At 34.3% G+C, this 21,481-nt stretch overlaps 2 protein-coding genes and 2 long non-coding RNA genes across 10 annotated transcripts; 1 reads left to right on the forward strand and 3 right to left on the reverse strand.

The window, feature by feature from the left end:
• Positions 1-209: 209 nt before the first annotated feature.
• On the reverse strand, positions 210-1,697 carry LOC149736943 (uncharacterized). The gene is made up of 3 exons (XR_016384922.1): positions 1,171-1,697; positions 927-973; positions 210-489 (listed from the first exon to the last, which is right to left on the reverse strand). It is a non-coding gene; the product is annotated as an uncharacterized LOC149736943 (long non-coding RNA).
• Positions 1,698-2,423: 726 nt separating this feature from the next.
• LOC149736944 (uncharacterized) lies at positions 2,424-3,831 on the reverse strand. 2 transcript variants are annotated; one of them, XR_016384920.1, is made up of 4 exons: positions 3,715-3,831; positions 3,308-3,545; positions 3,014-3,069; positions 2,424-2,557 (listed from the first exon to the last, which is right to left on the reverse strand). It is a non-coding gene; the product is annotated as an uncharacterized LOC149736944 (long non-coding RNA). The 2 variants fall into 2 exon arrangements; XR_016384921.1 differs by lacking the exon at positions 3,715-3,831 and having other exon boundaries at positions 3,308-3,671.
• LOC149736945 (NACHT, LRR and PYD domains-containing protein 3-like) lies at positions 2,556-11,582 on the forward strand. 4 transcript variants are annotated; one of them, XM_089876840.1, is made up of 19 exons: positions 3,976-4,662; positions 4,839-4,881; positions 4,988-5,043; positions 5,242-5,284; positions 5,351-5,397; positions 5,453-5,510; positions 5,670-5,755; positions 6,082-6,130; positions 6,202-6,254; positions 6,617-6,725; positions 7,019-7,315; positions 7,621-8,596; positions 8,702-8,979; positions 9,097-9,149; positions 9,355-9,519; positions 9,697-9,870; positions 10,159-10,320; positions 10,376-10,537; positions 10,789-11,582. In XM_089876840.1, exons 1-19 carry the CDS (start codon positions 4,609-4,611, stop codon positions 10,846-10,848), a joined length of 2,925 nt encoding a protein of 974 aa, XP_089732966.1. In that variant the 5' UTR covers positions 3,976-4,608; the 3' UTR covers positions 10,849-11,582. The 4 variants fall into 4 exon arrangements, with proteins under 4 accessions (XP_089732965.1, XP_089732966.1, XP_089732963.1 ...); XM_089876839.1 differs by lacking the exon at positions 3,976-4,662 and adding an exon at positions 2,556-2,796 and having other exon boundaries at positions 8,702-9,149; XM_089876837.1 differs by having other exon boundaries at positions 3,979-4,662; positions 8,702-9,149.
• Positions 10,880-19,518, reverse strand: LOC149736946 (uncharacterized). 3 transcript variants are annotated; one of them, XM_089876844.1, is made up of 20 exons: positions 19,378-19,518; positions 18,960-19,072; positions 17,013-17,184; positions 16,580-16,689; positions 16,390-16,526; positions 16,258-16,325; positions 15,973-16,100; positions 15,808-15,919; positions 15,650-15,731; positions 15,503-15,566; positions 14,994-15,134; positions 14,494-14,662; positions 14,084-14,209; positions 13,665-13,748; positions 13,272-13,373; positions 12,755-12,888; positions 12,439-12,548; positions 12,117-12,211; positions 11,821-11,881; positions 10,880-11,123 (listed from the first exon to the last, which is right to left on the reverse strand). In XM_089876844.1, exons 1-20 carry the CDS (start codon positions 19,412-19,414, stop codon positions 10,997-10,999), a joined length of 2,172 nt encoding a protein of 723 aa, XP_089732970.1. In that variant the 5' UTR covers positions 19,415-19,518; the 3' UTR covers positions 10,880-10,996. The 3 variants fall into 3 exon arrangements, with proteins under 3 accessions (XP_089732970.1, XP_089732969.1, XP_089732971.1); XM_089876843.1 differs by having other exon boundaries at positions 13,578-13,748; XM_089876845.1 differs by lacking the exons at positions 15,808-15,919; positions 15,973-16,100 and having other exon boundaries at positions 13,578-13,748.
• Positions 19,519-21,481: the final 1,963 nt, after the last annotated feature.

Consider the following 21,481-nt stretch of genomic DNA (forward strand, 5'->3'; position numbering starts at 1 on the left):
CTTTGTATTTGCCATTCATCTGCCTTTTTCACTCCAACAAAAATGCGCAAAAAAATTTTTTCTTCCCCTGTCCACAGCCAAGAAAAACGAAACCAGGGGGTTTCCCCATCCTAAAAGTACGTTATTGTGTTCCTATTTATTATTTTAGAGCTTGAATATGAATGTGAATGAATGAATGAATGTAATTTACTTTATCCTCGCGTGGCAGGAAAACGACAGTCGTTATCACACGGGTTTAACACCTCGTGCCAGCTTACGAGCTACCATGTACGTTACTTTGTGGGTAATTCCTTTTCAAATAATGCGAGAATGTGTAGGTCCCAAAAAACAAATTTTCAACAAACAATGCAGAAAATCTAGCAATCATCTGTAATTCTAAAGCCCAGATTACACCAAAAGTAACTTCTATACTGATTTTATTTCTTCGTTCGGTTAAGCCTAACGGTTACCGCCCCAAATGATACAATGCCTTGATCCTTTTTTGCGGTGCTGTGAAAGTTAATGCGAATTATATATTAAAAAACAAAATTTCGATATTAAATAATGTTAAGAAGTGTTTGAATATTCACTCTATTTTCACAGACTTTTAAAACCGAGATAACACCCCAAAAGCAGATGCTATGCTGATTTTATTTATTTATTACATGGTAATATTGTCATTAAAGTATATATTCAAGTCTGCGGTAAAGGCCCTGAAATGACTTTTTATTTCCCCTGTCAATCAATTTTTGCGATGTTAGTTGAGTTAAATAATAAAATACAGAATTGTAAAAATGGCAAAAATAAAAAGTTAGTATATATATACAGATTTTTTCAACATTTATACATATATGTAGAAAGAGAGATCTTTAAAATATGGAAAGTTTATCTTTTTGTTTATCCCAAAGTTGCTGTTTTGAACTTAACATAGAATTAATAATACCCACGTTTCGACACATCTTGTACATCAAGCTCTTTGTCCAATATACCCCGCCTGGATATAGAGGTTTTTGTTTTAACTAGATTTTATCATGTTTTGTAATGTTGTAATTTATACATTGTTTAAAACTCCCTGATATTGTTGAATTTGGATTAAAATAAAATGAAATATTTTATCACAGCAACCTTTACAATTAAACAAATATAAAGGGTGAATTAAGTTAAGTAAAGTGAAATTTCAAACCAACATACCCGTCCAACTTTACATCCAATAGTGGTCGAGCTGAAACAGAATTTATTAACACAAATACAAGCAAGATGAAAACCTTGGCATTCATAGTCTTCCTTATTTGTGGTCTCATGTGTAACTGTGAGGTTCAGTAAAGCTTGGTAGAAAACCTCAATCAGGACATATGGATAGGAGTAACGTTCTTAGAAAGCGTATGTGATTGTCTAGTGTCTAACATCATCGCATGTCTGGTTCGTAGTTTTCTGTGAAATCTCAGACAGATTAAATCAGCATTAATTATTGTTTACTTATTATTTTAAAGTCTGCTTACTTTTTTAAAGCTCCAAAGGGAATATGGTCTTTAGTTGATCAACATAATAACACTGATTATAACCAGGTAAGAACTATTTTGTTTCAAAATTATCACATTGTTTATTTATAGTCTTCCTGAAAATGTTATTTGATGTAATATGAAGTATATATTAAAACTAAATAATTCAGTAGATTTTTCATGTGTAGTACTTTATTGTTTACAGAATGAAATTCTTGGTAATTCACCTACAGTACCCAAGCTTCACGTCACACCACATATACCATTGAATAATCACTTGGCTGAATCATACTTTTTTTACATATATATATATTTAACTCTTAGACATATTTTGTTGAATATATTTGACCCTTAGGCTTTATTTTGTTGTGTACACTATACCCTCGGCCTCAAGCATATTATGTTGTATTATGTCTGAGACTTAAATATACAACAAAATATGCTTGAGAGTAAAAATTTTAGGTGCTAGTGAAGAAACTTCCACCCCACCCTATTTGCTAACCCCTCGGTTAGGGGGTTATATGTTGATGGTTAGGGGGTTAGTGGTTATAGGGGTTAGTGGTTAGCAAATAAGGGGGGGGGGGGAGATTCTTTACTAGCACCAAATTTTTAAAAAATATGCTACAGTTTACATGTTTTAGTATCTACCGAATAAAAGTATCTTATGTATGTGTGGCGGATATTATTTGTAATTTGTACAACCCATTAGTGACCACTGGGTTGGAGCAATTGCCATTAAGTGTCTTGCCCAAGAACACATATGCTCACAATGGTAGCAACACCAAATTATAAACCGATTACCTCTCGATGAAAGGCAGGGCGCCGAGTTGACTTACTTAATGAGCGAGTGTTTCCCTGCCGTTAAGTAACACTTAAATGGTTTTGATAATAATGAAAAGAAGTATCTTAATCAACAATTCAAAACCTTAATTACGCCCAACGCAATTGTGTTACTGTTTTTCTTTATTCTCTTTAATTGTGTTTGTTTAGTAAACAGTAACATTGTGCTTAGAAGTTATATTCATGTCACTCATGATGGTCCCCAGATCTTCTTCTATCTTCAATCAGGTTTTGCGATGCTGTAAAAAGTTACTGCTGTTAAAAGCTAAACTACATGATTCTAAAAATATTGCGCTTATAAGTTATTTTTGTTGCCGCCGAAAAGGATAAATCTTTCCTGCAAATGATATGTTGCAATACTTTAACAGGTTAATGTGTGTGAAATACTAAATAACAGGAATTCGATAATAAATATTGATGAGAAGTTTTTAATGATCACTATTCTCACAGGCACTCAGATTATACCCAATAGCAGATGGTATGATAATTTTATTTATTCAGTACATGTTAATTTTGTCGCTAAAAATTGTAATCAAGTCTGTCGTAAAGATTGGGAAATGGCTTATTATCTTCTCAGTCAATCATTTTTTGCGAAGATTTTATTAATATAAAACTATTTTTTAAAATATAGAGTTTTTTTTTGATATAAAGAATTTCTCTTTTTGTTTAGCACAAAAAAAGTTAATGATACTCACGTCCCCACCGATCTTGTACATCAGGTGCACCAGGGGCTACATCTTCAATTCCACGTCTGTAATTAGATATTACAGTTTGAACTTAATCATTTTTACGAATGATCTAACTTATACATTGTTTAAACCTGGTTTAAATGCGGGATGTTGTAAGATTTGCATTATAAAATATATATTTCAACTTTTTAAACTTAGAAAAAGGCAAAAAATTAATATTTTACTGTATGGTCAAAATAGTTTAAAAGGTAATTTAAACTATTTGGAAAATTTAAAAGTTAAACATTCAAACCAACATACCCGTCCAACATCACATCCAATAGTGGTCGAGCTGAGACAGAATTTATCAACAGAAATACAAGCAAGATGAAAACTTTCATAGTCTTCCTTATGTGTGGTTTCATGTGTAACTGTGAGGTTCAGTAAAGCTTGGTAGAAAACCATCAATCAGGAAACATATGGATAGGAGTCGCGTTCCTTAGAAAGCGTACGTGATTGTCTACTGTCTAACATCATCGCATGTCTGGTTCATTGTTTTCTGTGAAATCTCAGACAGATTAAATCAGCATTACTTATTCTATAATGTGGAATTTTTTGTCCTGGATTATATTTGCTTTTCTGCTAGCTTACATATAAGTTATGACCTCTGTTTCTGTACCACAATCAGACAAATAATAACTTTATTTGTAAATCAATTTTATGCTTACCATAGAGACAGTGCACTACGTATGTTTTGTTTTATAAGAAGGTTGTCAAATTTTTGCACCCTTTACTTCAGGTATAAAGTCTCCAGTAGCTGGTAGTAAAGAGTTAATAATATGTTGGAGTTAGCAGTAGTGTGATTCATATCATGAGAAGATATTTTTGTTTTGTTATTTTATTACCTGAAGTGTGTTTTACTTGTGAGCCGCCACCAGTTTTATGTTTAGACGCATGACGGCGTGGGTGTTGTGTTTGTATAAAAATAATTTAATTCACCACTTTTATTTGTAATAGGTAAAACAAAAGTTGCTATAGATTAAGTATTGGTTGATTAAAACTAAACTTTTAAATACTAAACATATTGGTAAAATTGTTTGTTGCTTATAAGGCATTTTTGCATTTAGAATAGTATGTTAGTAATTTATTGTTTGGTTTAAATTTCCTAATTGTGGTTTTATGACGCAATAAACTTGTTATAAATATCTTGTAAACACAGGATATGACATTATTAGAAGCATTGTGGGTAGGGAAGGGGTTTATTTTTAAATCAGGCATCATGAGACTTGGTAGGAGGTATCGTGTGGTTTACCAACCTAGAGCTTTCTCTCCAGACTTCCAGGAAGTGTGTGTATTGCACCATATAGCTTACCATGTGTTTTGTTTATTGTTAGGTCTGCGGTATCATAATATTTCCTTGCTGGATTTTTAGGAATCCACAAATGTTAAATTTTTTTAACTTTATTGGTAAAGTATATTTCAGTTCAATTGAAATTATTTTAAACATGACTCATTTATTTAAATAGTGGAGCTTAAATTCTTTTATTATGCACAGGTGAAATGGGTTTAGTTTTTCGTCGATAAATTTTTTTTACTAAATTTATGAATGAGTTCAAGTTATTATGCATGAACGAGATAGTCATTATGATGTCACAAAAGGAATGAATAAACCTTCGGTAAGTATTTAAAGTCAATATTTGTGTAAGTATGTTTCAATGTTAACTTTCATGAGGTAAGAAATACTTTCATGACAGTTCATAAATTTAAGAATTTTAGCTTGTGGGGCAATTATAATATTTTGTTTTATCACAATTTTTTTTCGAAAGATTTTAATTTAAATTTTTTGTTTCAGACCTCAGCAGATTGCATAGCGTTGAATGCTCAATATGAAACAGGTAGATTGGCTTAAAATACAAAACACAAAAGCTAATAGTAAATATTTACATATTTTGTAAACAACAATTTCTGCCACGTGTTAACTGTCTACTTATTATTTTAAAGCTCCAAAGAGAATATGGTCTTCAGTTGATCAACATAATAACACTGATTATAACCAGGTAAGAACTATTTTGTTTCAAAATATCACATTATTTGATTATAGTTTTCCTAAAAATGTAATTTAATGTAATATGAAATATATATTAAAATTATATCAAATTATATCTTTATAAAAAAATTTAAATATATATACAAAAATTACAAATATACTACATAATTCAATAGATTTTTCATGTGTAGTATTTTGTTGTTTACAGAATGAAATTCTTCATAACAATTCAGGTGGTCATAACGAAACAGGTTTGTTTTAATGTTAGTATATTTTTATTTGCATTTAATTTTTATTTGTCCTTTTATCACCCACAGTACCCAAGCTTCACGTCACACAGCATATACCATTGAATAATCACTTGGTAAGTGACCAAACAACCTGTATTATGACATCACAATAACTCATTTGTTTTTCAGTCTTACGGAGCAACGGATATTGAAGATGAAATTATTAGAAATCATGATGACATCATAGGTAGGCTATGATTGGTTTAACTAAGCAAATATTTAATATCCTGCTATAACGTGTGGTTTACAAGAATTTTTATTGGAATTTTTTTCAACTCAATAACAACATCTGTCGTTGCTATGCGGAAAACTTCCCCAATGCGATATTAATCGTTTTAATTTACAGGCAAACGAAATTTAAGACCAATTTGCCCAAACTATTACGCCAATCAATATGAAGATAGCTTCACTTCATTTGAGTTAGAAAGTGAGGTGGGAGATATTTTGTATATCGTCTACTACACTAGTGCCATGGCAAAAGGGTTTCCGTGCCTTACTGTTGCCAAGAGTTTACGAGTTCAAGGTTCAGTGCTGCTACCATTGTGGGCGTGTCACGTGTGTGTTCTTGGGCAAGAAACTTAACAGTGATTGCTTCAACGCAACTGTCAACTTTACAATACAAAAAATAACTTTTTGCTGGGTTGAAAATATGAGCATTGAGTCACAGCACTTTTGTGTGATATATAAAAAGTTTGTTGGCATTTACCATAGCAACTGCATTTGCCGGGAATAATTATTTCAGTTTCTATTTTAAACAGTTCTCCCTCCTTGATGATGAGGAGTCTGTGACATCAGAAAATGTGACGAGTGAGTTTAATTTACTTTCTATTGTTATTAGCAGAAGGCATCAAGCAAACGCGTGATATTTTTATTTACAGCCCCAAAGCAACCAATATCTGCAACTGAAGGAACTGATCAAGAAGGAAAAGAGGTTATTTTTTGTTATTTTAATCTTGTTTATCACTTGATGACATACCACATAGGCACATACCAGTTTCCTTTTCCTTACCTGGAGTCCAGGGCTACTGTTTATTTTATAGGGAACGTATAGATTGTAAAGATTGGGTGTTAAATATCCTGTTGTAGAACTAAATGGTTCATTTAAATTTTTAATATGAGGCTTTAAATATTGTAATAAAACAATAGGTTTAAATGTTTTCCGCATTGTACCATTTGTATTTGTAAGCTTTAGCTTATACTACTTTTTCCAGGTTTCATAAACTTCTACCTCTACTTTTGCAAATTTAAAATACTGTAAGATAATATTCACTTAGATTTAATTTTTTTTTACAGCATAGAGTTGTACCTGGACAAAGTTTTCAAATCGAAAACGCAACAGTACACATTGGAGATGTACACAACCACTATTATAATAATAGCAGTGGGGCTGGTGAATCTGTTTGTGAGTCATATTTCTTATTATGATCTAATATTTGTGCATGCTTATAAAGAATATGCTGATTGTAAAGAAATTACAGGATGCTGTAACTTTTGCAATTAAAGCAGAATAATTGTGAATTTAATTTAAGATGATTTATTACTTGTCTTTCTATGTATGTTTATTTTATCCATAGTGTGTTTTAATGTCAATATATTATTTTGTTTATATTGTAAGATTATCTATATTAATATTCGTTTTCTTTTATATTATAAAAATATTCATTTCGTAAAATAAATTTTACATCTCTGTTACAGTGGAGAAATTAAAGATTGATCTTCATAGAGAAGCGGAGGACATTGCATCCGGGATTGATCTTCCCATTCATACAGATCATGCCATTCATGCTGTGAAGCTGCAAGTGTCCAACAAACCAGAGAGCCCCGGTTCAAGTTTTGAGGAGGAAGGTTTTTACACGCGGAGAAAAGATTCGGCCGCAGTTTACCAGCCCCCTGTTGGTGATGTCGCTCTTACTCAGATATTCAACCAGAAGTCAGGCAACACTGGAAGCAGAAATATAAAAAGGAAACCTGGAAACACTATCATGGTCACAGGTGGGAATATTAAAGTGTTAAGAATTCTGTAGTGTTTTGTTTTGTAGCGTTGGGTAGATGTACTTACTGCGTAGTGGGGAATACTTTGGTTTGTATCTTTATAATAACACAGAATTAAAATTATATCTTTCTGTTAGCACTATCTTTTAAAAGAGGGGTAATGGTTTAACTCTGGCCTACATTTCCGGTTTTATGACATTGTGCGCTGTAAAACCTAACCCACATAAATGTTCTGTAATATTAAGTCAAAAATAGTATAAGCCTAATGAGACTATGTTTTGGTACAATGAAAAAATGTTTTGTAGGCCAAGCTGGAATTGGAAAGACAGTGATAACGAAGATGATCATTCAGCTCCTCCTGGATCAAACTCTTCTCCCTGATACTCAGTTTATCTTCAACATCAAACTCCGGGAGGTTGATTTTACAGTGAAGAGAAGTTTGGTAGAAACTCTTCTTCTACATTCTGGATGCGAGTGGGAAGACTTTAGAGAGCATGAGAAGATGATATATGATGTTTTACGGAAGAGTCCGGATGTTCTTGTTGTTCTGGATGGATTGGATGAAGCGGACACGGATGATTTCACTCAGGAGACGAGAAGATGTGATCCGATGAAAGAAGAGAAAATATCGGGTCATCTCAAGAATTTGATCCGAGGAACCTTCCTCCCAAAAGCTCGCGTCCTCATCACTTCCAGGCCACGCGAAAGTCACCGCATCCACCCCTCCTGTCGTCCCGATTTAGTTCTTCGTGTGCTTGGTCTTGATAAGTCTGCACAGGAGGAATTAGGGCAACAGATCTGTGGAAAGATGTGGCCTAAAGTTCGTGAATATATCGAACAAAATCCACAAATACGAGTAATATGTTACGTGCCTGTTATGTGCATTCTCGCATTTCATGCTCTGTCTTGCTGCTTATCTAAAGGTCGCAGTGGAAGATTAAACAGTGTGACGAGCGTCCTCGAATTTGCTCTTAGTTGCTACATCCGATCCGATCATGTAGGGAGTGATGTTGACCTCCGGAAGCTATCCTTTCTTGCTTGGAGCGGATTCTTGAAGAGAAAGATCATCTTCAGTGAAGAGGACTTAAGGAGCGCTGGAATTGAAGCTCGAGCGATTCAATCTTTCATCTGCACAAAAGTTGGAGGATATTCTGGACAACTGAGGCTTCTTAACTGTGACAAGAAGAGTTGTTTTTCTCACCTTATTTGGCAGGAATTTTTCACAGCGATTCATGCAATGTTTGTTATTTCTATGGAGGAGTTCAGAGAACATATTCACAGGTTTAAAAATATGTTAATTTTTTTTTTGTGAAGTTTTGTAAAAAAATGGTATAGTAACTAAAACATATCCAAACACAATATTCTCATGTCATTTGTTGTACACAGATTTAAACATCAGAGGTGGGAAGTTGTAACACGTTGTATGTTTGGTGTATCAAGCAAACTTATCTCTCCTCGTATATCTGGATTAATTGGCGACCACAATGTAGTTGATTTCGCTGCAAAACGAGATTTGTTGATGAACCTTGCAAAGAATTCAATGCACGCAACATCAACAACAACAGATGCTTCTTTGAAACTTTGTCGGATTTTCCAAGTTTGTGAGTGGACAAGAGAAGCCTGTGATGTCACAATCACAACCACTGTTGCATCACAATTGCCCCGTAAGATTGAGTTGGTTGGTCATATTCTTCCTAATGATGTCACAAACCTAATGCTGGTTGTCCGGTCAATAGAATATGATGTCATAATAGACATTCGATTCAACACATTATTTATAGGTGCTGCCATGCATCAACTTTTTGAAGAAATTTCAAAATGTCCACGAGTAAAAGTAAGTTTAACTATGGATGTTTTTTGCTTTATAAATTGTTTGTATGTTTTATAAATTCTTCAAAAAATTGATATTAGTACTTTGAAACTTTGAATATATGCTTTATTACCTATATATGTTTGTATACTTTAAGATATATATATCTATATGTATGTATTTTTTATAATTGATATTAATAGCATTCTCTCTTCTTCTGCTAAAACAGATAAGGAATTTGTATTTGTCCCGAAACAAAATAAAAAATTTGGATGCTGCAGTGTTGTCCAAATGTTTAAAAGGAGATGTGAAACACTTGTATTTGGATAGAACTGGAATCACTGCTCTTGGATTACGTTACATCACTGATGGTATACTGCAGGGAAATAACAAGGTTGGGAACATTTTTGTTGTTTATTGTTATGTAATGTTTTTGAATGTTAAATACATCAATTTTTTATTCTGCTACCAATTTAAATTAACTAGGTAACATTTGTTTATACTTGATAGACTTATGCACAAGCTTAGAAAACCAATGTTTTTTTACACAGAGTGTAATAAAGTTATAAAGCAATGTTTCCAGGTGGAGGAATTGAACTTAACTGAAGTTAAAATTACCACTGAAATGGCAACACTTCTTGCTGGATGCATTGAGAATATAGAAACTTTATTTTTACTCAAATGTAAATTGGATGAAACTGGAATCATAGCACTGGCAAACGCAATTGCTGAAAGAAGTCAACCAGTAAGATAAATTTACTTTTATAAAGCTGAATTATTTTACACTTTATGTTTAGATTAATAGTGTAGACTGTAGAGCTTAAGCCTTTAGCACCTATGTTTTTACTTAATTTTGAAACATGTTTATTGGCTCTAAATATTCGTGATATGCCAGGTTTAAATTTAAACACCTGAAAACTAGATAGGTCCATTGTACCATAACCCTAACACCCAGTGCATTTTTCCTGAACTGTTTACCTAAAAACTTGTTTTTCTCGATTTTTAATCTTTAATAAAAACTTTATCTTTTAAGATGACAGAAGTTAACCTCCGTGGTAACAAGGTGTCAGATGCTGCAGCTCTTTCTCTTGCTCAGTGTGTGGGAAATATACGGAGGTTTTACGTTCATGATTGCAACCTTGGTGTGGTTGGTTTACATTATTTGGCACGAGCAATAAGAGAACTGGAAGTCCCGGTAAAATGATTTTATAAAATTAGATAGATTAAGTGATTAACCCTATGTCTTAAAGCTTCAGGATTGGTATGTCCACCACAATAACTTGGGTGATGCAGGTGCTGTACTTGTGGCAACTTGCATGCATAATATCACTGATGAAATTAGAATGGATGAGACCGGAGTTACAAAAGCTGGTTTACAAGCATTAACTGAAGCAAGGAACAAATTAACTCATGTAAGTTGTTGCAATGGTGAATGAAATTTTGACAATTAAATGTAATATCTGAAACCATACTCATATACTACATAATCTGAAACGTTCACAGGCTGTATTATTTATCAATTTAAATGCAGAAACATTTTTCTTGTATTTCTGTGTTATATTATAAAAAAGTAAATATGTAACTAAGAATAATTAAAATAGCCAATCATATGAATATAAAACCCGTTGTACTCAAAATAAACTACCTTTTTCCTTGTTTTAAGAAACCTGAGATTCATCTTGGAAAAATTGAAGGTGTTGGTGATGTCACACTGAATGATTGATGAGGTCATAATGTGTTGATTATGCATCATGTGCGATGGTTTTATGGTTTATTTGACACAGAGAAACGAAGCTGCAACAAAACAATGAACGAATACAGAACACAATCAATCTAACGTCTATGTGGGTTAAAATTTGTCCGTGACGTTTCTAGTCACTCTTGTGAACTTGGTTGTCAGCAACTCCTGGTTGTAGGAAGTCACGAAGTGTGTGGAGAGTGGGGTCGCTGAAACCAGCCATAACCGGTTTGTTCAAGCCTGCTGTCTTCTCGTGCAATCTGTATATTGCATTGTGAATTAACAATGAGTGCAATATCATATTATGTGATGTATAAGATATACAAAAACACATGTGCGTCATGCGTGTCTGGTGTTTTAAAAGACATTCATGTTATAACCTGATAGTGAGCATGAGTTGTATGAATACACCATGTGTACTTTAATCTATTTGAAAACACAATGTGAAATTTTATTTATTTGTTAATCATACTCTTAAGATTAGATTTGTTTATATGTTTTGTTTAAAGTAGATATTTCTGTAAACTATAATGTATTTTACACTGCCTATTTAGTGTTTTAACTCAGCGATTTTTAGTTGTTCTTTTTATGCTCAGTGTTTTAACTATTTCTTACATTTCTACTTTTTGGGTACCCTTGTAGTATTCACCAGTGATTATTTTCATTGTACTTGCCAAGTTAAAATTGTGCTGCAAACAATATACATACACAAATTCTAAGTTTGTTTATGGATTTTAGATAATAATGTGATTGCACAGTACTTGTAGAAATGTATGCTGCATATAATTCAGAAACTAAACAACTGTTACAGATTAGGAGAGTAGTTCACTTTGGTTATGACATTTTTTTGTAAGATCAAAAGACCTAAACTCCAGATATGTAATTATTGTAGCAGTTATTATAAGAAATACTACATTGCTTCTAAACAAAACTTGTGTTTCAGATAAACAGCCTTACCTTGCAGCTTTATTTTCGTTTGTAGAATTTCCTCCAATATCTAGGACACGCCTTGCATCCTCTGTAGAGAAACAACAACGTAAGTATTATGAATCTTGATTAAACCGTAGGTGTTAAAGGGCTTCAGGTGTAATATGACTGAAAAAATTTGACAAGCCTGATAAAATTTCTGTAAAATGACAGACAAACCATAAGTTATTTTCAAAATAATATAAAACTTAATTTACTAGAAGTAAACATGAACAATATTATTTTCACTACATAAAACACATATTTTGTTGTTTCAGCAAGTTTACCTGTAAGATCTGAAGACTTGGTCTGCGGCACCCCACTTGTAGCCACCAAGTTCGCGACTGGGGGTATCACAGGGTATCCCCCCATCATCATAAACCTGTGAGTGATGTCATAATCAAGCTTTTGTGATGTGAGTATGATGATTTTTAAAAATTTTGACAATAGAATTAACAAATTGTCTTGGGTTTATATACCTAAATTATGTTAATTTCTGTATATTGTTCATCTAACAATATATTAATTTCTGTAACACAAAACAAACAATTAAAGTGTAAACAGTTTTGTTAGAAAGCATTGAGCGAGCCTGGTGGTAAAATTGTATACCTGCTACTTGGAGCAGTATTGCTTCTAGGTTGGGTTGCTTCTGTTGAATATTCTTGTGTGGGAAGCATTGAGTGTTGTGTGTATAAGGGTGGGGCACCTAGTACATGGACCTGGGTAACATGGTATAGGGGTTAGAGCACATTTAGATGAAAAAATAATGAATTAATGTAAAATAATGAATTAATGAATGTAACTTACTTTATCTTTGTACACTAGCCACAGTCCTTATAACACAGATGTTCTGTTTACTTGCTAACTATTACAGTATTACAGGATTATTTTAAGAATGTATGAAATATATAGGAATATTAAATACCTGTCCTTGTGAAAGTCCCGCGCCCCCAAATATCATTGGTTGGCCTACTTGGTTTTGCATGAACATTGGTCCATTGGGACCAGGAGTTAGTAGGGCTCCTCTCTGTGGAAGGTGTGGGGGAAGTGTCATTGAACCTGAGGTGGTTGTGTATGATTGAATGAAACTTATAGACAATTATTGTATATAGCCCCATCATTCTTTACCTTTAGTATTGTTTTCTTTATGTTAGCCCATTATGTCACAATCAGCACTATTACCATTTAATGCCAGTGGTACAATGGTGTTGTAATTACTCATTCATTCATACCTTCAGTATGTTTAAAGTTGTTATGTAAAGCGTTATGTATATGTTTCCTTTACAATAGTTGTTGTGTTCCACACAACTCGTACCTGCTTACAAGTTATCCCAAAATTTAGTTTGTGGGTTATTATTTTTAGATTTTCCCCGTATGACTGACAGTATGGACAACTCTTAAGGTATTATTGTGATATAATAAGTGATGTTGTAATTACTTACCTGGTGGTATTGATTGGCTGCCGTACATGGGGTGTGTGGGTTGTACTTGTGGCATAGGGATCGTCATAACGTTTCCAATCTGTGGTGATGATGTGCCTGGAACTGGTAGATGTAAAATTAATGTTACATGACATAGTGATAGTATATATCTGCTGAAGTCTATATCATTAATTCAATTTATGGCTACTAAATTTTTGTCTTTAAAAAATATTTATTTGCTAGAAGCTTTCTATTTTTTTTTATTCAATAAAACTGTAATTTTAAACAGTGTTTCCATATTATTTCTCACATCTAACGACACCCTACCTTCAGCTGAGGGTGTCTCTCTATGTGGAAACACTAAAGATCCATTACAATGCTCAAATGTTTTAATGCACCGTGAGATTCTCCCACCTCGTGTGTTCTCAGTAACAGCATACAACCACGTGGTACCTTGACCCATTCGGCGACGCTTGGGTTTTGGCTGGTAAGTCCAATCTAAGATGCGTGGTTACTTTTATAGGGTTTGCCGGTTACATGCGTGTTATTTATAGACACAGTCACACAAGTATAACATTTGTGGTGGGGTAATGGGCAAACTTTGGCCTCAATCTCACATCATATTGTTGTCACGCTGCAGTACCAACAGCGTAGAATATACTGAACTATAAGTAAAATTATGTAATTCCAACCAACAGTGTGCTTACAAAGGTTCATATATTTAATAAAATAAAAAGCCAACAAATGTTTGATAAAAGTCTCTGGTATAAACTGTTTAAATATAACTTTCATCTGTAGTATAAACTCATCAATGATAATGCATCACCATTAACCTGGGTGTTCTTTCTTGTGATCAGCTTTAATTTTATCAGCTTGATCATAATAAGGTTGTTTCTGTGCTGCTGTCATTGAGTTCCATCTTTCACCAAGTCTAACACTAATATCTGCGTTGTTTAAACCTGGAACATTCATTCATAAAATCAAATACAACGAAGTTTCTCAGTAACACTAACTGTAAACAACATATAATATGGTGGGAGAAATTGGGACACCTTTTTATTCCATTTTTTGTCCCATTTAGTAGTAAACAAAAATAAAATCTAAACTAATAACTTCCATAAATTGTTGATAGTTGCTTAAAACACGATCAGGATATTTGGATATATGCGATGTCCCATCTTACCCCACTGTTCTATATACCCACTTTCTAAAACTTAATTTTCCCTAAAATAATTTAAAGTACCCGGGTTATTTTTTGCATATATCGTTCTTTTCTGCCTGGCCCACACCATAAATGCATTCATTGGTCTTTTTATTTTATTCCTCTTAGCTAGTTTCTCCTCTTTTATCTTCTCCTCATCATTTTCTCCCTCCTCCTCCCACTCCTCCATAGGAGGATAAGTTCCACTTGGCTACAATGATTAATGAACTATTATTATCTAAACTTACATTTCTGTAATATCTTAATCCTTACATCTTAAACACAAACACTTTATTTCCCTTGACCTGAAAACCATGTTTATTGATAAAAAAAGTACATATCACCACTCTCAACACAAAGACTTTAAAAAGATCTCATTTATCTTTGCACGACGACGACGAGGCAACGGTAATCATTACAACAATGTGTTCTGCATTATGCTGGAACCCATAAACTCTTGACTACAGACAGGCGCACTGCAAGACGCGGACAATTTACCACACAAATACTTAAAATTCAATATAAACAGCACACACATATACCTGTGTGGACACAGATGGTGACACAACCCCATAACCCCCACTGGTGCTTCCCCTGTACCCAGCTATCCCCATTTGAGGATTCCCCATGATAAGATTTGTGGATGGTTCCACTATCTCATACCTCAGTCCATCTCCACCTGGCTGTTTATGTCATAATAGAAAATATATGATGCGTAAAACAATAAAACATGAAGTTTCTTGTTAGTTACAGTACAAACATGACATTCCATAATGAATATGTAGGGTACAATTTTATCTCAATTTTTGGGTTAAAGATTAAAACCATCTTCAATTGTTAAAAGTTGGAAATAGACAGCAAATAAATGAAATGGTCCACAGACACACTAATGCAGAAGTTTAAACTAATAGGAATACAATCACTGAATTGGGACCCGAGTCTACCGGCAACTCCCATAGGTAACACAAACCAAATGACATTCTAGACAATACCCACAGTTACAGCTACGAGCTACCCCATTAAACATATATAATTCATATGTTTTACTTACCAGGGTACGAAAATATTGTCCACCTGGTCCAACTGCATATTGTGGAATGTATCCAGGTGCTGTCCTGTTTATAGTATAATGAACGATTAAACAAAATCATAACATCATTCATCAAGACATGTGTCATTAAAGGAACCCAAAACTCACCCAAAATGTTGATTATATGACTGTGTGTAGCCCAGGCTTGAATTCTGGGATGGGTAAGCTACATTTGAAGCAACACTTGGATCTAAAGTAAAAAAAAACAGTTAAAATTTGTATGCTAAGATGTCATACTTACGAAGCACACATATTATATCAGATACCATGTACAACTTGTCCCTGAATCACGGGTTGTTCATGTTGATACCATCCTGCATTTGATGCTGGCTGACTCTGATAACTTGTATGTTGTGGCTGACTGTATTCTACATAATCCTGCAAACAGACTCAATGAATCCTGCACTAACACTGCCTCTCATGCATTCTACCTGTGCCTGCGTGTAAGATCCCTGCACCTGACCCAATGTAATATCACTCATCTCTGTGTATTCCTTCCCTGCCATTTCATGACCTGACTCGTCTGAATTATTGTTAGCATTCTTTTTCTTTCTCGTATCTGCAACGTCTTTTTTACATCACACAAACTTATCTTAAACGGCTAGCTCAACTAGAAGTTTACTTATTATAATACACAACATTCTAATACACAACATTCACAGACACAGTACACTAAGTTACGTCACAATGACGTAACTTCATGACGTCATACTTACCAAAGTCACCATGTTCGCCGATCTGCGGCTGTTCGTCCATGACGTCATTAGAAGTCGCGATGTTGTAACTGTAAAGAATCAATTCAAAGTATTGTTATGATATTATGACGTAATAATAACAATGATAAATACCTCGCAGCAACAATATCGCTCATCCCGCCATTCTTCCCAACTTCCACATTTGCAGGTTGGTTGACGTCATCAAGCATTGACGTATCGATGACGACAGCGGTCTCCTCCCCACCGTCAGCTTTCATAACGGTCACTTTCTGTGGGGCAAATTTGTTAAAAAGTTATTCGCGTTGTAACTTCATCGTCGAACCGTTGGTTGTCTTGCGTATGTTTCGCGTGGATCGTCTTCTTCTTGTATGATTATGACGTCGTGTATTTCGTTGACTGTTTGCGCGACGTTGTTCGTCGACTTCTGAGACGCTAAACGTAATTTTGAATAAACTTATTTATCTTTGATTGGCAATGACAGTCGTTATAACACGGATGTTCTGTTTCATACACCGCCTGCCCGCTTAAGAGTTACCACTTATGTAACATTGTGGGCAAATATTTTGGGGGGACCACCGGTTTAAAAGTGAAAGGCAATTGCCGTTAGGAGGCCTAATTGCCCAAAGTCACAATGTTAGGCTTATTGAGCCTCTAACCCTTAAACTGCGAGTCGAAAGCATACCCGGCACTCATTTTGCTATGGCGTCTTAATCATGACCAAGTGCACTGAATGAACCCGAACACCCCACACTTACCCTTTACCCTGCCATCATCGCTTGAAGTCGCAACTTGCTTAGGATAGGCAGTTCCCGCAACCGGGGAATTCCCCTGAGTAGACACACCACTAACCGAACCATTCGCGTCAACAACACGCTCGTCATCAACCCTTCTTCCACTTCTAGCGGAATCATTGTGTTTTCTCGACTCCTATTAAGTTATGTAACTAACTACGCAACTGAAACTGCAGTTTTGGATTTAAAGTACAGAATATGAGCATACTAGACCTGTGTAAACGTAAAGTTTACGTATAAGGTATAAACATACTTTGAGTTCGTATACCCTCAGGCAACATTATACGGTCACCTTATCGACCCAGCGGTGGTCAGAATCCAATGGTTGGCAAACATTGAGGTCGTGTCTGCTTATCTGATATACCCATCGTTGTTTCTGTGTGATCTCTACTCTTATGAATAACTTTGCCAAACAAGTGGACTTCTTAACCAACACGCGCACATAAGGACTAGTTTAACCCTTACAAAAATATATTTTGATATCTTATGAAATGTGGTAATGTCTGACCACACGCTGCAGTGCTACACCCATACGCGCTGACCAGGATACACCCGTTTCCTAAGCAGGAAATTTAAACTAACTGCAACGCCCATGATATTTATTCTACAACCGTCCGTAACCTAACTTTATACCTCATTTTCGTATAGGAAATGCTATATATAAGATAGCTGGACTATTAACAATGAAACGCCGTATAAACTAATACTCTGCCGAACTTTGCCTAAAGCAGTTGCTAATATTATATTGTCAACAACAGAGCGCCAGTTACGCAGAAACTGATTTATAAATCCTATATCTAATACAAACGCCCGATAGCACTTTCTGTGAAAAACTACGGCTTATTCAGCACAGCTGCATTGCAAATTAGCAACATTGTTCTCCAAACTCTACCATACTATCCTTTTAATAGTTTAGAATTGTTATAAATATGATCCGTCCCACTGGCACATACGTTTAATGAAACCACTAACTCAACACGATGAAAACTTACAGTAAAAGAGCCACAGCCTTTTCAACGTATCAGAGTTCAGTTGACGCCTCGCTCTATTTGCTTTGAATAGCATGAAACAGTATATTGTATTGGACTATTGGAGTCAACGAGACGCAGCGTTACCACTTTATTTCTCTTTACCGACAAATATTGGCTTACAAAGCCATGTAAGTGAAATTCTAGTACGAATACAGTTCGCAAGGCATTTAATTTCCTGTGTATTTCTCAGTTTTCCGCGTTATTTCTTGTACATTAGTTCCGCAGTGCATTCTATGCGCGTATCAAACGACATCCTCATCTCTATCGTATTACACGTGGTTGTCGCCTGGTTTTATCGGTTTGTGTACCAGAGCCAGAAACCATACGAAATGGCGCCGTATTTGCGCAGGATGATAACCTACATTCTGTAACAGCTATTCCAAGTGTGAGAAAACAAAGGTGTGATGGTGACTTCCGGGAAGTGTCTTTTCCTTTCCAACCACCAAACACTTTTGCAAGTTACTCTCTTTTAATAGTTTGTATATTTATATATTATAGTAGGGTGGGGAAAGATGGGACATCGTTTTAATCTATTTTCTCGTTGCATTTAAAAATAATCAAAAGAATTATAAAACCATATCCCCACGACTCCGTTGTCCGAAAGACTGTTGTTAACCATTTAAAACACTATCAGGATGTTTGAATATTATGTGCTAAAGGTGTCCCATCTTCCCCTATACAGTCACAGTACTATAGGTTGGATTGGTTGGGGTCATAATATATCTGCCATCTGTGCAACGGGCAATGTTTAAACGTCCATTCCTGAACGACTTGTGTTGAGCGCGTTTGTAGTGTGATACATAAAACTTTGGATTGGTACCAAAACTCGGGATTCGGAACTTAACTGTTTTATAGTTTGTAGTTTCGCTGTTAGACTTACCCGCTTTCCATTTGTCCCTTTGCTTGATTTTGTTTTCGAACGGCCGGATTTCGATTTCGATCCACTCTTCTTCTTTACTATGCCATCTTCGCCAGTTTGTTTTGATGTTTCCCCTAAAGTTGGAATATTTTGTTCTCACGAAATTAAATACGTAAGAAATAAGTAGACTACGGGAGATTAAAATATATGCTATATAGATTACACAGTTCTGTTAAAACAAAGCCATCGTAAAGCGCAAACCGCAGTACCCACGATAACAAATCTATATTTCGAATAATTATGGCTACTGATAACCTTTTAGTCATAGACAGTATTGGTTTAATCGAGCATACGAAACAAAGAAAATTTAAATAATTTTAATCATTTTAACCCAGTAAAAGGTTTTAACATAAACGCTCAGTTAAAAAACACCCATTACCTGTTGAATCGTCCACCTTATTGCCTGTAGGAATCATTTTATTTTAGTCACAATAATTCAACAATGATCTTTACTTGCCACAATTGTACAAATAATCAGCATTGCTTGTTAACATTAGCCATTTTTAAAATTAAACCAATTTTCTGGAATGTTAAAACAATGCCTTCATTGTGACGTGTGTTAAATTCGTAATAAAGGAAGCATTGATGCATTAATTTGGTTAGTTTTTTTCTGTATTTTGACGTTCTGCGGCAATTTTATAAATATATGTCTTGTATTCATTTGCAAAACGATTTGACTCGGTTTGGGATTGTACATGTGCGTTTTCGGGGTAGCATGGACTATAATATTTCGTGCCTGAAATACGGGATGGGTAAATGACGTGTTTTTTCAACAAATCTGACTGGCAACATACTACTGACTTACATTTTGTGGGAGGGTATTTATATTTTTCCAAGAATCCAGAGAAATTTAGGCCTTGGTTATTGCGGGGTTGAAATAATTTTAAATCGTCCATGCGTAACCCTATAAGCAATAAGAGGTTATAAACTTTCGTACGAACATCAAGAAGTTGCCCGGTAAGTATGGGGGCCCAACCTGGTCAAATTACAACACGAATAAATCGCAATAATGTAATAAGTTGTATTATTTTTGTATCACAAGTTGTATTATTTTTGGATCTTAATCTCACAAAAAATAATTTTACCCTACGACTTTAATTAATTTTACGTTACGACTTGAATTAATTTAACGTTACGACTTGAATTATTTTTACGTTACGACTTGAATTAATTTTACGTTACGACTTGAATTATTTTTATGTTATGACTTGAATTATTTTTACGTTACGACTTGAATTATTTTTATGTTACGACTTGAATTATTTTTACGTTACGACTTGAATTATTTTTACGTTACGACTTGAATTTATTTTACGTTACGACTTGAATTATTTTTATGTTACGACTTGAATTAATTTTATATCCGGTAAAATCGCTCATGCGTTTCAAAACTCCATTGTCAGTCTATGACGTCATAGTAGCCGCTATTACGGATCACAATGCATACAATTTTAACGTATCTGTGTGCTGTTTATTCGTCTAAACTCTAAATATTGCAATTTTTCAAGAACCGAACACTTCTCCGCGTAAAAATGGTTTTCTTTTATTGAACATTCCACCGATAAAAGAATAAAAAAACAGAAACTATCAAGTATACCAACCAAAAACATAAAGGAACATGTTTAAACTATAAAAATACAAACAAAAATGCATAACATTAAAATATGGTGCATAACATATATAGCTATAGCTGCAGTTTTGCTGGCAAATTGCCGTGATTTTACTTTTTGGCTCTCTAACGTAGCAAGTACACCCGGCAACGAAACTTACAGTAACTTTGTAAAAATTTACCTATCGAAGTAACTTCGAGGAAAACAATACTTAGCCACTATCTCTGGTCTCCTCCTTGAATTAATAAGCCACCCTTTTCGGCGTTCAGGGTCTATAGAAAATCTGAAAACGCTAAGACATTTTCTGCTATAGTACTTAGCAGTTAAGAGCTGCATATCCACTCATACTGTATGATAAATGTAGTTTCTATTAAGATTCGTAGGCATGAGCATATACTATACTATATTAACTAATTACTAAGCTGATTGCTGATGCTAGTATTAATCACCATAATATTCGATATTATAAAACAAGATTTATATTAGAATCTCTATTTAGCCTTATCCTACTGTAAAATTAGTTGTGCATTAAAAACAACTGTATAGTTTACGCCCGGAGTTTCGAAACGCATGAGCGATTTTACCGGATATAAAATTAATTCAAGTCATAGCGTAAAAATAATTCAAGTCGTAACGTAGAAATAATTCAAGTCGTAACGTAAAATTAATTCAAGTCGTAGCGTAAAAATAATTCAAGTTGTAACGTAAAAATAATTCAAGTTGTAACGTAAAAATAATTCAAGTCGTAGGGTAAAAATAATTCAAGTCGTAGCGTAAAAATAATTCCAGTCGTAACGTAAAAATAATTCAAGTCGTAACGTAAAATTAATTCAAGTCGTAGCGTAAAAATAATTCAAGTTGTAACGTAAAAAT

The sequence above is a fragment of the Ciona robusta genome, chromosome 4 (genome assembly GCF_009617815.1).
Source record: "Ciona robusta chromosome 4, ASM961781v2".
In the NCBI taxonomy this organism is placed as follows: Eukaryota; Metazoa; Chordata; class Ascidiacea; order Phlebobranchia; family Cionidae; genus Ciona; species Ciona robusta.